The following is a 12,372-nucleotide window of genomic DNA, read 5'->3' as shown; positions in this document are numbered from 1 at the left end:
TATCAAAAAAATGTCTTAATGCTGCTTCCAGTTCAGTCTGTTGAATTATGGTTGTCATATTAACCAAAAGCAGAACTATACCTAGGTAGCTTTTTCCAATATTGTTCACTCTAATGCAAAGCTAATAATGATGGGGAGACTCTCAATGTATCAGTGTGGGGTGTTCCTGTTCAAGAAATAAATTTAAGACTTCTTGGCTAGTGGTCAGAACTGTTGCAACAAATGCAGCTCTGTATTCCTGTGTCTCATTGGTCTTTTTCTCTCCCTTTGTCCCTGTTTTCCCCTTTTTCTTCAGTAATTTTTCTCTATGCAAGACTTGTTCTCTGGATGTCTTTCCTGAAACTTTCAAGAATTGCAGTGGAAGTCTGCTTAGTACTGTGAGGAAAATGAGGAAAACAAACTGTTGGCCATTCCACAAGTTTTCTCTTGAACAGTTCCAAGTGTTTGAAGAATTCAGATCTTTCATTTTCAGTTTCTTTAAAAGCAAGTGCTCCCAAGCGCCTCTAGGATAGGTATAGGATGAACTTACTTTGCAAGCAGGGAAAACAGAAAGCTCAGTGTACTGTAACTGTGCTTGTTTGTGTAGGAAATTAAAGTGATCTCTATTTCACTCAGGTCAGCTCTCAAGAGTGTACAGGAAAACTGATAAATTACTAAAGGATTTCCTTTTGGATGCGCAGTGACATGTTTGGTTACCATAACACTGCTGTTTTGACCTGATGAACTCAGCTGTAAGGCTGAAGATTAAGTTTCAGGGTCTGGTGGGGAGGTTTTGGTTTGTGTGTTATGGTTTGGTTTCAACACTAAAGAAATGTGGTGAGGGCTGGCATGTTGGTTAAACTGCCTTTTGTAGATATGCTGCTAAAACCATATTCCTGCTGTGTATGACAGCAGAGTGTATCCAACCTGCTGTACTGCAAGTGTTGGAAAAGAATCAAAATTTGTATGATTTACAGCAGTATTTAATACTTCTTTAGAGAAAGTCACTTGCTGCGAACACAGCTCTCTGGAGCCTGGAAGCATGCTTGCTTCCAGGGAAGAAAGACTATTTCAGTTTGCATGCCATTGCATTTGTACCAGATGAGTTTCAAACACAAGTTCCTGTATTATTCACTGATCTGACATTCTTTAGTGTGTGGCTGAATAACACCTGAAATAGCAGATTTTACAAGTGTCCTGAAAACATTCTATTTCCATTGGCAAGTGGTTTTCATGGTTTTTAATAAACTCATTTGGGATTAATTGAATTAATTTGGATAAATGTTACTGGATTAATGAGTTGATCAGTGCCTTCTCTTTTTTTTTTTTTTTTTTTTTTTTTTTTTTTTTTTTCTTTTTTGATACAGGAATCAAGAACTTAAAGACTTGGGAGAACTTGCTCCTCACTGGGACAACATGCGCAAAAGTGTCATTGCTCACTGTGATCAGATGTTGAGCCTGTACCAGGATACTCTTGCAGAGCTTGGGAAGCATACAGGTATGCCAGCAGCCTTTCCTCTTCTGGAGCAGTTAAGAATTAGCTATATTGATTGTTATTAAATAGTGGCACATTCAGGCAGGAATAAAACATATTAAAATGAAATCTTTGTAATCATCGTGTTTCTGAAATGGTCACTGGTCCCTTATTTCCTCTTCTAATTTTTTTTCATGCATTCCAGCAGTTTTTCCAGAGTTAACGTGGTACATGAGTTATACAGCAGCCATAAAATCCTGGAAAAGGGAGCTTTTGTGTTTTAATTTCATGTCCCCTCAAACAAACTGCCCTGCTAATATTGAATACCTTCTGCCAATTGAAAGCAACCTTAGAGCTGGTTTTGTCCTTTTATTTTTTTCCTGAATCCTAACTTAAGCTTCATTTAACAGTCTTACAAGATAATGGTGACATAGAGCTCTGCTTTGCATACTCTTAGCACGTTGTGCCAGAAAAGCACAGATTTAAAACTGGATGGGAGGTCTGTACTCAGTCCAAAAACGGCAGTGTGTGCTGCCTTGCTTTAAAAAACATGATAGTGTTTGATAAGAAAGGCAAGCCAGGCATATATTTGACTTAATTGACAAAAACTTGTAGAGACTAGGAACTGCAGTACTCATATAGGAGAAAGTGCTAAGCTTAGGAGATGTGAGTACAGCTTCAATGCAGACTTTTCAGGTCAACACATTTCAATACAGTCTTTACGAGCTCCTTCTCAGAGACAGGACAAAAAAAAGATTTTGCTTTACAGTTTGGGTTCTACAGGCTTCTTACTTGATCTTAGCCAGCACATTGCCTGAGTTTGGGTTGAAGCAGTTCTCAGTGTTGTGAAACTGCAGTGCTCTGGCATACCTGTGCATCTGTGCCGGAGATCCGGAGCTGACTGGAAACAGGCACCCATCCTAGTAGGGGGTAGTTTGTCACCAGCAGTATATCTACTTGAGAATTTGCAAGGTTGGTTTTTCTAAGTTACATCAGGCTTCTGTTATCTGCCCTTATATGCAAAATTCCCAAGTCATGCTGTTATCTTGGGAAGCCTTATTTTAAGGTAAACTGGCCACATGCTTCCAGGAAAGCCATGGAATGCTTTTACCTCTGCCTTTGCTTCACTACTGTGTTGGCGGCCAGAGATCAACAGAAGCACTAACTCACTGATATTCTTTTTGCTCCTTGATACATCAAAAGCAGGGTTAATATTTAGCATTTTGTTATTGCCTTCCTTTAACGAGGGGCTTTTTCATTTGTCTTGTCACAAACAATTCTGAAGGACCAACTCCATACAGGTCACCTAGGTGCACACATCTCCAGTCTCCTTTTTTATCAGCACTAGTGAAGATGCTGTTCACTTACAAGCAGAAGGGAAGATAACATCTCCAAATAAAATCTGTCCAAAATATTCCCACATGCCTCCTATACAATCACATCTTGGGTTTTCTGAGAGATGCCTACTTCATCCTCAACTGAGCTATTTGTGGAATTTAATGGAGAAGGCTGTTGGTAGTAGACCACTTAATTTCTTTTCAAAATTGAGAGATTGCAGTGAAAGTATCAGGAGACTGCATTAGTGTTACACAGCAATTTTGGTACAAAAGCATATTTACTGAAAATGGAGGCTTAAAGGAGTTAAGGTGATTTCAGGTTTGAGTTGTATGGGCAAATATTTTTATCCTCAAAAATGGGAGAGGATTTTAGAGAATGCCAGGTATTTTTGTTTCAAGCAGTCCTAGTAAAAGAACTCTAAAAGGGTTAGGTAACATCAAAATAAATCATTTCAGGTTAATCTAAAAACAAGGAATTGGTCTTTTGAGAAGTAGGACTTGAAACTGGTTTTAGTTTGATCTGAAATTATTTTTTCCTCTTTTTTTTTTTTTTTTGTTCTTGTGTTTTGGTTTTGTTTTTTCATTTCAGTCATCAGACTGAGAATGTTATTATTCATCCAGCCCCAGAGGAGAACAATAAAATTGAGGTTAAGGGAATTGATTATTGCTCTGGAGAATGGAACAAAATGCCTGTCTCTGTCACAAAGTTGCTATGTGACACCAGGCAAGTTAGACTTTGGAAGTGGTTATGTGTTGTTCTTTTTTGGAAGCCTGGTAATGGACACAAGCTGTTTTGCAGAAGTACTCAGTACTTATGGATGTAATTCAGCCCAGCAGGAGCTGTGCTTCTAAAATGGAATGTGATGTTGCGTTGTAATATGTTGGTGCATTATAATGTGTGCTTTGCAGAATGAGAACTTCTCTATCTCATATTGATGCATTATTTCTTAAGTGCTTTGACCTTAAGTTGTTCTCTACCAGTACAATGGATAAAAGCATAACCTTTTCACTCAGTTAAAATTATTCTATAAATGTTTGTCAAGGCCTTAGATGCTGTAGCTGTATATGATGACAGATTTAAAGAAATTTAGGCTGCCCAGAGAGGTTGTGGAGTCTCTTTCTCTGGAGACTTTCAAAACCTGTTTTGGGGTGTTCCTGTGTGATCTGCTCTAGGGTGATGCTGCTTTGGCAGGGAGGTTGGACTCCATCTCTGGAGGTCCCTTCCAACCCCTAGCATTCTGTGATTCTCTCTTTGTGGGAGGCTTGGCCAATGTATTTTAATCTAGATCCCAAAGTAAAAGCTGAAAACAAAATATTGAATCGCTTCTTCTGAAGTGAGCAGCAAAGACCCTAAACATTCAGTCCCTAAACATTCAGTGAGCTGGAAAAGCTATCACATGATGTGTCAGTGAAGTCTGTTTCACAGTTCCTTTTCAGGTGGTTGTCAAAGGCAGGTCACATCTTATATTTTGGTGTTTCCTAATTCTGAAGAGTTTAATCTTGCAACAATAATAACTATTTTAAGAGAGGGAATGTAGGTCATGGTTCATAAATACAGCTTACCAAGATATTTAAAAACTGTACTGAAAAAATATTTTTATTATATTGAGAGATTGCAAAGAGATTGATATATTAATTTCATTGAATGGATCTCTCAAGTCAGTAAAGAGAATAACTGGTAGTGGGTGGTTATTATCCCATACATTTCTGTCACTGGACAGGAAGGCATTCTAACTTCACAAATCTTCCCTGAAAAGAGCAATAAAAAGTCTCTGTGATGCTGCATGTGTTCTACCCCAGGTCAGGACAGAAGTCGCTCTGGGAAGAGCAGACTCTTTTCCTCTTCTCCCTCCTATTCTTCTTTAGCTTGTCTCTTTTAATCTACTCTCAATTTATTTTCATCTTAGTCTGCCAGTGTTTTCTTGTCTCAGATCCAGTTATCATCCCTTAAGCTTTGTCTCAGCTGAATTCTTGTAAATAATCTGCTCCATTTCTGTGTTATTTCCTAATGATTTACTATATCCTTACCTTCACTATTCCCATTTCTTTTCTTATAAAGTTGAAGTTCCCTTCACTGCTTCCATAATTTTGTCTGTGTGCTTTTCAGATGCAGGTTTTCCACTGCTATTCCTCATCATCAATGACTCCTAGTTTCAAGCCTGCCAACTGCTTCTCTTGCTACCTTTGCTCTTAATCTTTATTAAATTATTAAGTTATTAAGCTTAGGTAGTAGAACTAAGCAGGCTTGGCTGGCCTGGATCATCATCATGCCTCTGGCCTTGTGCTTAGTCCTGTTGGAATCTGTCAGTTTCAACGCATAGCCCCTTTCAAGTCTTGATGGAGAAAGTCAAAGAGAAGAATTTCAAATTTTATTTTGCAACAAAATCTTGAAACTTTCCAAAGATTTTTTTTTTTTAATCCTGTCTGAATCAGAGGAATTTTAGTTCAAATGCAGTTGGCAAAATGGTCTAAGTAAATGTTAGGCTTGCCTGAGTGAGAAGACAGGACCAACTCTCTCTTCTGTTCTCCATCTTTTTATTTTTATATATATGTTGTATCAAATATCTCCAGGTAAATTACATATTCATAATGTCAGGATTTAATTATATTATTTTCTACCACTACAGAGTTACTTGCAAGCCCATGCTTTGGAAGTATGCAAACAGATTTCCTTTTTTTCCAGAGCATTGTGCTTCATGTAATTCTGGCTTTTAAGAAAGAAAACTGATTTATAGCTTTTCTTAAGCATGTTTCTGTTTCTTTGAAGTTTCTGGGGAGAATACATAGCCTGGTCAATGTAATAGTTGTGTCTGAAGAAAAAGATGTTACGTGATGAAAATGCAGTACCATCCTAGCCCTGTACCCCTGCATTTTCAGCACAGAATAAACATAATGCACATTAACTGTGACATTGTTTCCAGACTGATTTCAGACAGCAGGAAAAAAAAAGGTCTATCACCTAGAATAACAAATTAGGTTGTTCTGTGAATTAAAAGCCGTTTTGTTGCTTCCAGTACGGATACACGCTGGGACTCAGTTAGTGAACCATTCTTCTCCTAATACACAATCACACATTAAAAGTAAATTAAAGATGACTCCTAATGTAGAAGTATTGTCCTTGTCTTAAAAAGACAAAACATCTGCTGGGTGCTTAAGATAATGATTCTTTAAACTTCTATTTTTTCAGGTTCCTCCTTCAAATCAAGCTGTAGCAAAGGAGAAAAAACATTGGAGTTCATCCCAATAAATCTTCATCTGCAAAGAATGCATGTGCATAGTCCTCGATTGAAAGGTAAAGTATATTCTGCAGAGAAATCCCCCAAGGATGCTTTAAAATACAATTCAACTTGCAACTCAGAAATATGGTTCCCATTAAAATGGAAACATCCTGAGTTGTATACCCAGTACCAAGGATGGACATTATATTCACGTGCTTTCCAATGAAACCTTAAAGCCACAGCAGCACTGAAAGGTATGTTGTTTAGAATCTTGGTCATTCTGAATTTTTCACTCAGTGGTTGGATACTGACAACAATCTTGTTCAACTCCATGGGTGGGTAAAGATGCTACAGATAAAAAGCAGGGAAAGCAGTAGTAGCTGATCTGGGTTTTTTTTTTTTTTAGTGAAAATAGGTGCAATTTGGGCTTATGTGGCTTTGGAAGAACACTGAGGAGAAAAGAGTATCACAAAAAATAGAGTGGCTTTCAAAGAGAATCCTGAGATTTGTTTCATGTTGCCTGTGTTTTGGCAGTCAGTGAAATTTGTACAGCATGAGCTTGTATGTGAGAATCATCCAATATGGCTTGGCAGGGAAGGTTTCTTGTCTATGTCTACATTGTTGCATGGGGTTTTGGTTTATTTGATAGCTGTAGTTTTAACAAAATAAAAATCCAGCTTCCAAATTTATTTAAATGTCTGCACTGTTGTACAGACCAGAAGTATTTAATTTTTCATTTTATTTAATGGCTTCTGGAAGCTTTGTGTGGTTTTTTTTCCTGCTTTTGTATTGTGTATGTACCTGAAACCTGCCTGTCTTCCGGAAGGACTTGATTCCATTCTCTCAGGCCTGTTTATCTGCTTCTAGAGCACAAGCTTTTGGTTTGGCATGCTGTTTGGAATGTTCCTAGAGCAACTGAGCATGTATTGTCTGTAGAGGACCAGACTTAAATAAGTCGTGAAATCCTGGAAGTGACTAGCTTGCCCATCTTCCACATTCAGCTACAAATTCTGAAACCTGCACCCAGAGCCACTGCCACTGAGATCCATCAGAAGTCCTGAGTCTGCGCTGAAACTTAGCAATCAGGTCCAAATTTAAAGCTATGCAAGGAATTTCTTTACTTCATCTTCTGAAGCCGCAAGCTTTAGATACTGACTGCAAGTCCTGGAAAACTAGAGTGTGGTTAACAAAGTTTCTTTTGAGTTCTTCCTTTAAAACAGATTCTGGGGCTGCTGTGCTCATCTTGATTCTATGGCACTTAAAACCAAATAAGCAACTGCAGAATCTATGTTCACTGAAACACTGGTAACCTGTGCGTGGTAACAAATATTGCTGCTGTAGCAGTGCAGAACTAATACTGTCATGATTCATACTGGCACTCTGCACAGTGTTCAGTAAGGTTCACATCCTTCTGAGGCATCAGCTTAATTTTTCTTCGTGGTCATAATGTCAGTGTAGTGTAAAACCCAATCTCACCTGTCTGGTCTTAAGGTATTTGTTTATTTTTTTCCCCTCCAACCCCCCTCACTCCACCACCTCAGATAGCACAACACATTTCCTCCCAGAGATTGCTGGGATAAACTCACCAGCCTAGGTGATGCAAGTAGCATGGTTCCATTACTTCTTAAGCTTAATACATCCTATTTCTAAGGGAGCCTTAATGAGCCCAGTGCTGCTTGTGTCTAAATCAGCTTATTCGGTGCTCCCATGTTCCATGTAAGCATTTGCTTAGTGTTAAGTGAAAATATCTCACTGATTATGTTGAAAGACTGCAAACTTCTAATACCTTCTGGAAAGGAGGATTGGGTTCTGTAGTGTCATCCATGTTTCTTTTCAACACAGAATTCTGTTGCTGCTGCTTGCATATAATGTTAACAACATCCTTTACAGGTAAAAGATTATAATGATACACACATATGAGCAAATCATAGCACAGTGAATAATTTGTTGATAAATTGAGGACTATTAGATTGCTGTCACTGTAAAAACACAGAAATTACACTCTGTTTTTGCCTTACAAATACACTCTGCATCTAAGCAGATTGTAAAACAGTTAGTACAAACAGTAATTATAGGAATATTACACTACCTGCTGCTGATGTGCATCCACTTCCAAGTTGGAACAAGGGAGTCTTCTGATTGTCTGTTAGATACTGTAATGGTTCAATATTTTATTTCTTTTGCTAAACAATGGTGCCTCCAAATATTTTAACAAGATGAGGATTTACGGTGGCAGAATGTGACAGCCCAAGTTTTAACTTAGTTCATTGAAGGAACCCCCAGAGATCAAGTCCAACCCCTCTACCAAAGCAGGACCACCTAGGGCAGGCTGTACAGAAACATATTCAGGCAGGTTTTGAAAGTCTCCAGAGAAGGAGACTCCACAACCTCTCTGGGCAGCCTGTTCCAGTGCGCCATCACTCTCACCATGAAGTGTTTCCTTGTGTTGAGGTGCATCCTCCTGAGTTCCAGATTGTACCTGTTTTTCCTCGTCCTATCACTGGGCACCACCAAAAAGAGACCATTACCTTCATCCTGACACCCACCTCTCAGGTATTTATGGATGCTGGTAAGATCTCCTTTCAGCCTTCTTCTCTCAAGACTTAACAGCCCCATGTCTCTCAGTCTTTCTTCTTAGGAGAGATGTTCAAGTCCCACAATCATCTTCATAGTGCTCTGTTGGACTCTTTCCAGCACATCCCTGTCTCTCTTGAATTGGGGAGCCCAAAGCTGGACACAATAGTCCAGGTGTGGTCTCCCCAGGGCAGAGTAAAGGGGGAGGAGAACCTCCCTAGACCTAGACACAAAAGCATTTTTAGATTTGCAACGATTACCAGTGGCCAGAAACTTAATATCATGTCTTTTTTAAGAAATCCACTCTGGGAAGAAGCCGTTGTATGTTTATTTGCTAAATTAACAAGTGCAATGAAATGTGCCACTTACTTAATCACCCACAATTTTTACACTGCTTGAGTTTTGTTTGGGTTTTAAGGAATTTTCTCCTTTCTCTTCCGAAAGCACTTTGCTTGTGGCATATGGTTAATCCCTAATTGAAAAGGGTACAGAAAGAGATAAATGTTAGAATCATCTTCTAAATTTAGAATTTTCTTCAAATTATAAAACTCTCCCTTTTTTCTTTATCTAATGTTCATTCTACTGCCATGAAAATTGGATAACACTGTCCTTGTTACACTCAGGTTTAGAAATTGCAAAATGTTAATAAGAGAACTTGGGTTAAAATCGGGGAAATTCTGCTTTTTGGAAGACTGACACCTTTATTACAGAGAGCTCTTTATATTTTTTTTATGTACAAAAAGGGTTCCTCAATATGCTTAGGATATTTTAGTAGCTGTATTTGCTTTTGGTTGGATAAATAATTTCTGTGTCTGCTACATAGCTACTGCCCCATCTGCTTAGTTCTTTGATGTAAGTTTCCTTTTTATGATCCCTAAAGAGCTGTGGCTTGTGTTAGACAGAGAGACTTTTAACAGTTGGAGCAATTCTGACCATTCTGGAGCAAGCAGCACTTTGACATGAAGGTGATCTTTCTCATCTTGCACTTGGCTTGGCATACATCAGAGGGCACCTCAAATAAAACAGGAGACTGACAGAAAACAAACAAAACAAAATAAGAAAAGGGGGGGAAAGAATGAAGGGTGGAGGGGAGCAAGCATGTAAACATTTACAGATGTGGTGATTAAGAAGCTGATGAGCCACAAAACTGCCATTAACTTTTGCACTGCCAAATGTCTTAATTTTGGGAGTGCAGGGTGGGTTTTAGTCCCATCTACCAAGTGCATGCAGTGGATGTGTGCTTTTTTGTTCAGCAGGTTCAATGGCAGGTTTGCTGAACTCTAAGTCAGGTTGTTATTGGGTACTGACGTGGAACAGGAAATACCTGCATGTTTGAACCTTCAGTAGGAACAACTTTGAGAAGAATACCATTTCATTATGGGATAACTGTATTCAAATCCATGTGATAAGCAGCTCATTTTGTTCTGTTCGTCATCCTACAAGTTAAAATTATAGATAGCCATAACTTTGCTTTTGTCCCTGTTTACACATTAAGTGTGCTTGTTTTAAGTAAATTCAGTGGAGGGCAGAAATGTTGGTTTTCCTTCTGGCCAGCATGAGACACTGACTGCCTCCTGTGAAGGCAAGCAGGTTGCTTCTGATTTGAAATTGAGGTGTGCTTGTCATGAAATTGGTCCCATAAAGCTTAGGTTTATGGAACTTCCACCATGTTGCTGTGGTTATCACCATGTTGCCAAAGCTCTGTGTTTTGCTTAGGAAGGAGAGATGAGCAGGGAGTTTATATTTCTGCATGATGAAGGAATTGGGTTTTGATGAGTGCTTAACTGGTGTTAGTGTTGCACTTGTGTGAGTAGGAGGTGAGTGTATCTTTGAGTCAGAATAATTAGTATGAATTGATGATTGATTTAAAGCTCGTTTTCCTCACACTCTAATATTTTGCATTTTCCTATTTCCATTTCTGAAGCATTTGAGGAAGGATTGAGTTTTTTTTTTTTTTTTAGCATCTGTTGATAAATGGGGGAGCACACTGATAATGTGATAGAGCTTCTATGACTCTGCTGAATTTTAAGCTTCATCTCCACTGTAGAGGTGTCAGCAGCAGTGTGTTCTTGAGGTGGGTGATGGCTGAGAGTTCCTGGGGCTTTCCAGTAGCAGTGCACTCATGCTGACCCTGCAAGTCCTTCACAAGGAGCTGCCTTGATGTGTAAGCGGAGCGCATCACAAAGCATTCCACCCGAGTCTTGCTGCACTTTCCCATGGACTGTGCTCTGGAAACTGGGAGTGAGACTGCCACATGCCCGTCATCCAGGTTGTAAACATTTTTTTCTTTGGCATTATCTCTCTCTCTCCTGTGTTTCCTTGCATGGAGTAGGTGCTCAGCTGGTGTGTTTCTCTCAAACAGCTGCTCCTTAACCATGCTGAGAAGAGTCCACAGGCTGAATGAGAGCTTCCTTCTGGATAAATCCACCTCAGAGTAACTATAAGCAGGTCACTGTTTTTAAAACAGACTTGGCAAGAGCACCACAGCTTAGTTTTTAAAACATTTTCCTATAGTTTCCTGAGTTATCTCTAAGCACATTCAGAAGCCATTTTTGAAATAAACTGGTGGGCTCAATCTCTTATTTTACTTTGAAACCACTGTTGTTTTAAGCAATAGAACTACTTCTTGTTAAATACTGATGGAGCTCTAATAGCCCAAGATGATGTATTATGGATACATCTATATGAAGACCTGAAAGAATGAGCTGTTGAAGCATCCTGAAGCTCACCTTAGGCTAATGAAATTATGTCACTTTTCCTTTTATTGTAGAGTCACCAATTCATTAGAATTCAAATCAATTTGAGTGAACAGGCTTTGAGTTTCAGCTCTGGATGTAAAACATAGTTCATTAACTGTGAATCATTTGTACAGTGTTCTTGCTTCCAGGGATATTTATCATCAGAATGCAAGAAAAATTCTATTTTAGGAGAGGATTAGATTTTAATTTACATGGAAAGCTTCCTTAATGAATGAAAAAATCCTCTAATGTTTCCTTTAGAAATAGATTTTCAAGATGAGGCATTCTGACCTGTATTTTTATACCTTCAGTAAGCTTGGGCACATAAGAGGTACTGCTTAGTGCGAATGTAAATTTAAACTTGGAAGGAATAATTATTGAGGTTTGGGATGTAATTAAATCTTCATCTCTGAACTGACAGTCCTTCACAGGCACGTCATAGAGTTCCATCTGCAGTTCTGTAAGCTTCCATCTATAGAAAAAGTTCATTGTGTATGCCACAAGAAGTTAGGTACATACAGAGAATAATAACTGTTTGTTGTCTCAGCAAGAATTTCAATAGTATTGTGTATTTCCCACCCTGATAGCTTTTCAGCTGATAACTGCCTTACTCTGTCTTCATAATCATACATAAAAAGTGTATGTCACAGCAAAGGGCTCTTCTTTTAGCATTAAGCAGGTAATTGTATCTGACAGTAGGAGCTGAGCAAAATTGTACTAGACAAGAAGTGCAGATTTTTGTTATTTTAATTGATTAATCCTTGGAGCAACTTCTCTGGGAATGCAGTGAATTTGATGTCACTTAAGGTCTTTAAATCGAAATGAGATGTTTGTAGTTTGGTGGGGTGTTTTTTTTTTTTAAATATAAAAATAAGAGAGAGATGCCTTCACTCAACCAGAAGGCGTAAGCTTGATGCAGGAATCATTAGCTGTAACTCTGTAGCTTGTATTATTCAGGCAGTCAAACTATTCCATCATAATGGTCTCTTTTGACTCTAAAATGCATGAATTTGTGCATCTCAACATGACTACAAGTTAAATAATGGAAAGGG

The 12,372-nt window shown here is 38.6% G+C and overlaps 1 protein-coding gene across 6 annotated transcripts in view; it reads left to right on the top strand.

The window, feature by feature from the left end:
* Window positions 1–12,372, top strand: part of INPP4B (inositol polyphosphate-4-phosphatase type II B) — a 168,190-nt gene that overhangs the window by 73,057 nt on the left and 82,761 nt on the right. For all 6 annotated transcript variants that reach the window (XM_054392425.1, XM_054392424.1, XM_054392423.1 and 3 more), the window contains 2 exons: window positions 1,347–1,477; window positions 5,978–6,082. In XM_054392425.1, the coding sequence (XP_054248400.1) occupies window positions 1,347–1,477; window positions 5,978–6,082 (236 nt within the window). The remainder of the gene's footprint in view (window positions 1–1,346; window positions 1,478–5,977; window positions 6,083–12,372) is intronic.

This window comes from Indicator indicator, chromosome 25, assembly GCF_027791375.1.
Source record: "Indicator indicator isolate 239-I01 chromosome 25, UM_Iind_1.1, whole genome shotgun sequence".
Classification (NCBI taxonomy): Eukaryota; Metazoa; Chordata; class Aves; order Piciformes; family Indicatoridae; genus Indicator; species Indicator indicator.
The sequence above is the reverse complement of the archived record's forward strand: the minus strand, read 5'-3'. Positions and strand labels throughout refer to the sequence as shown.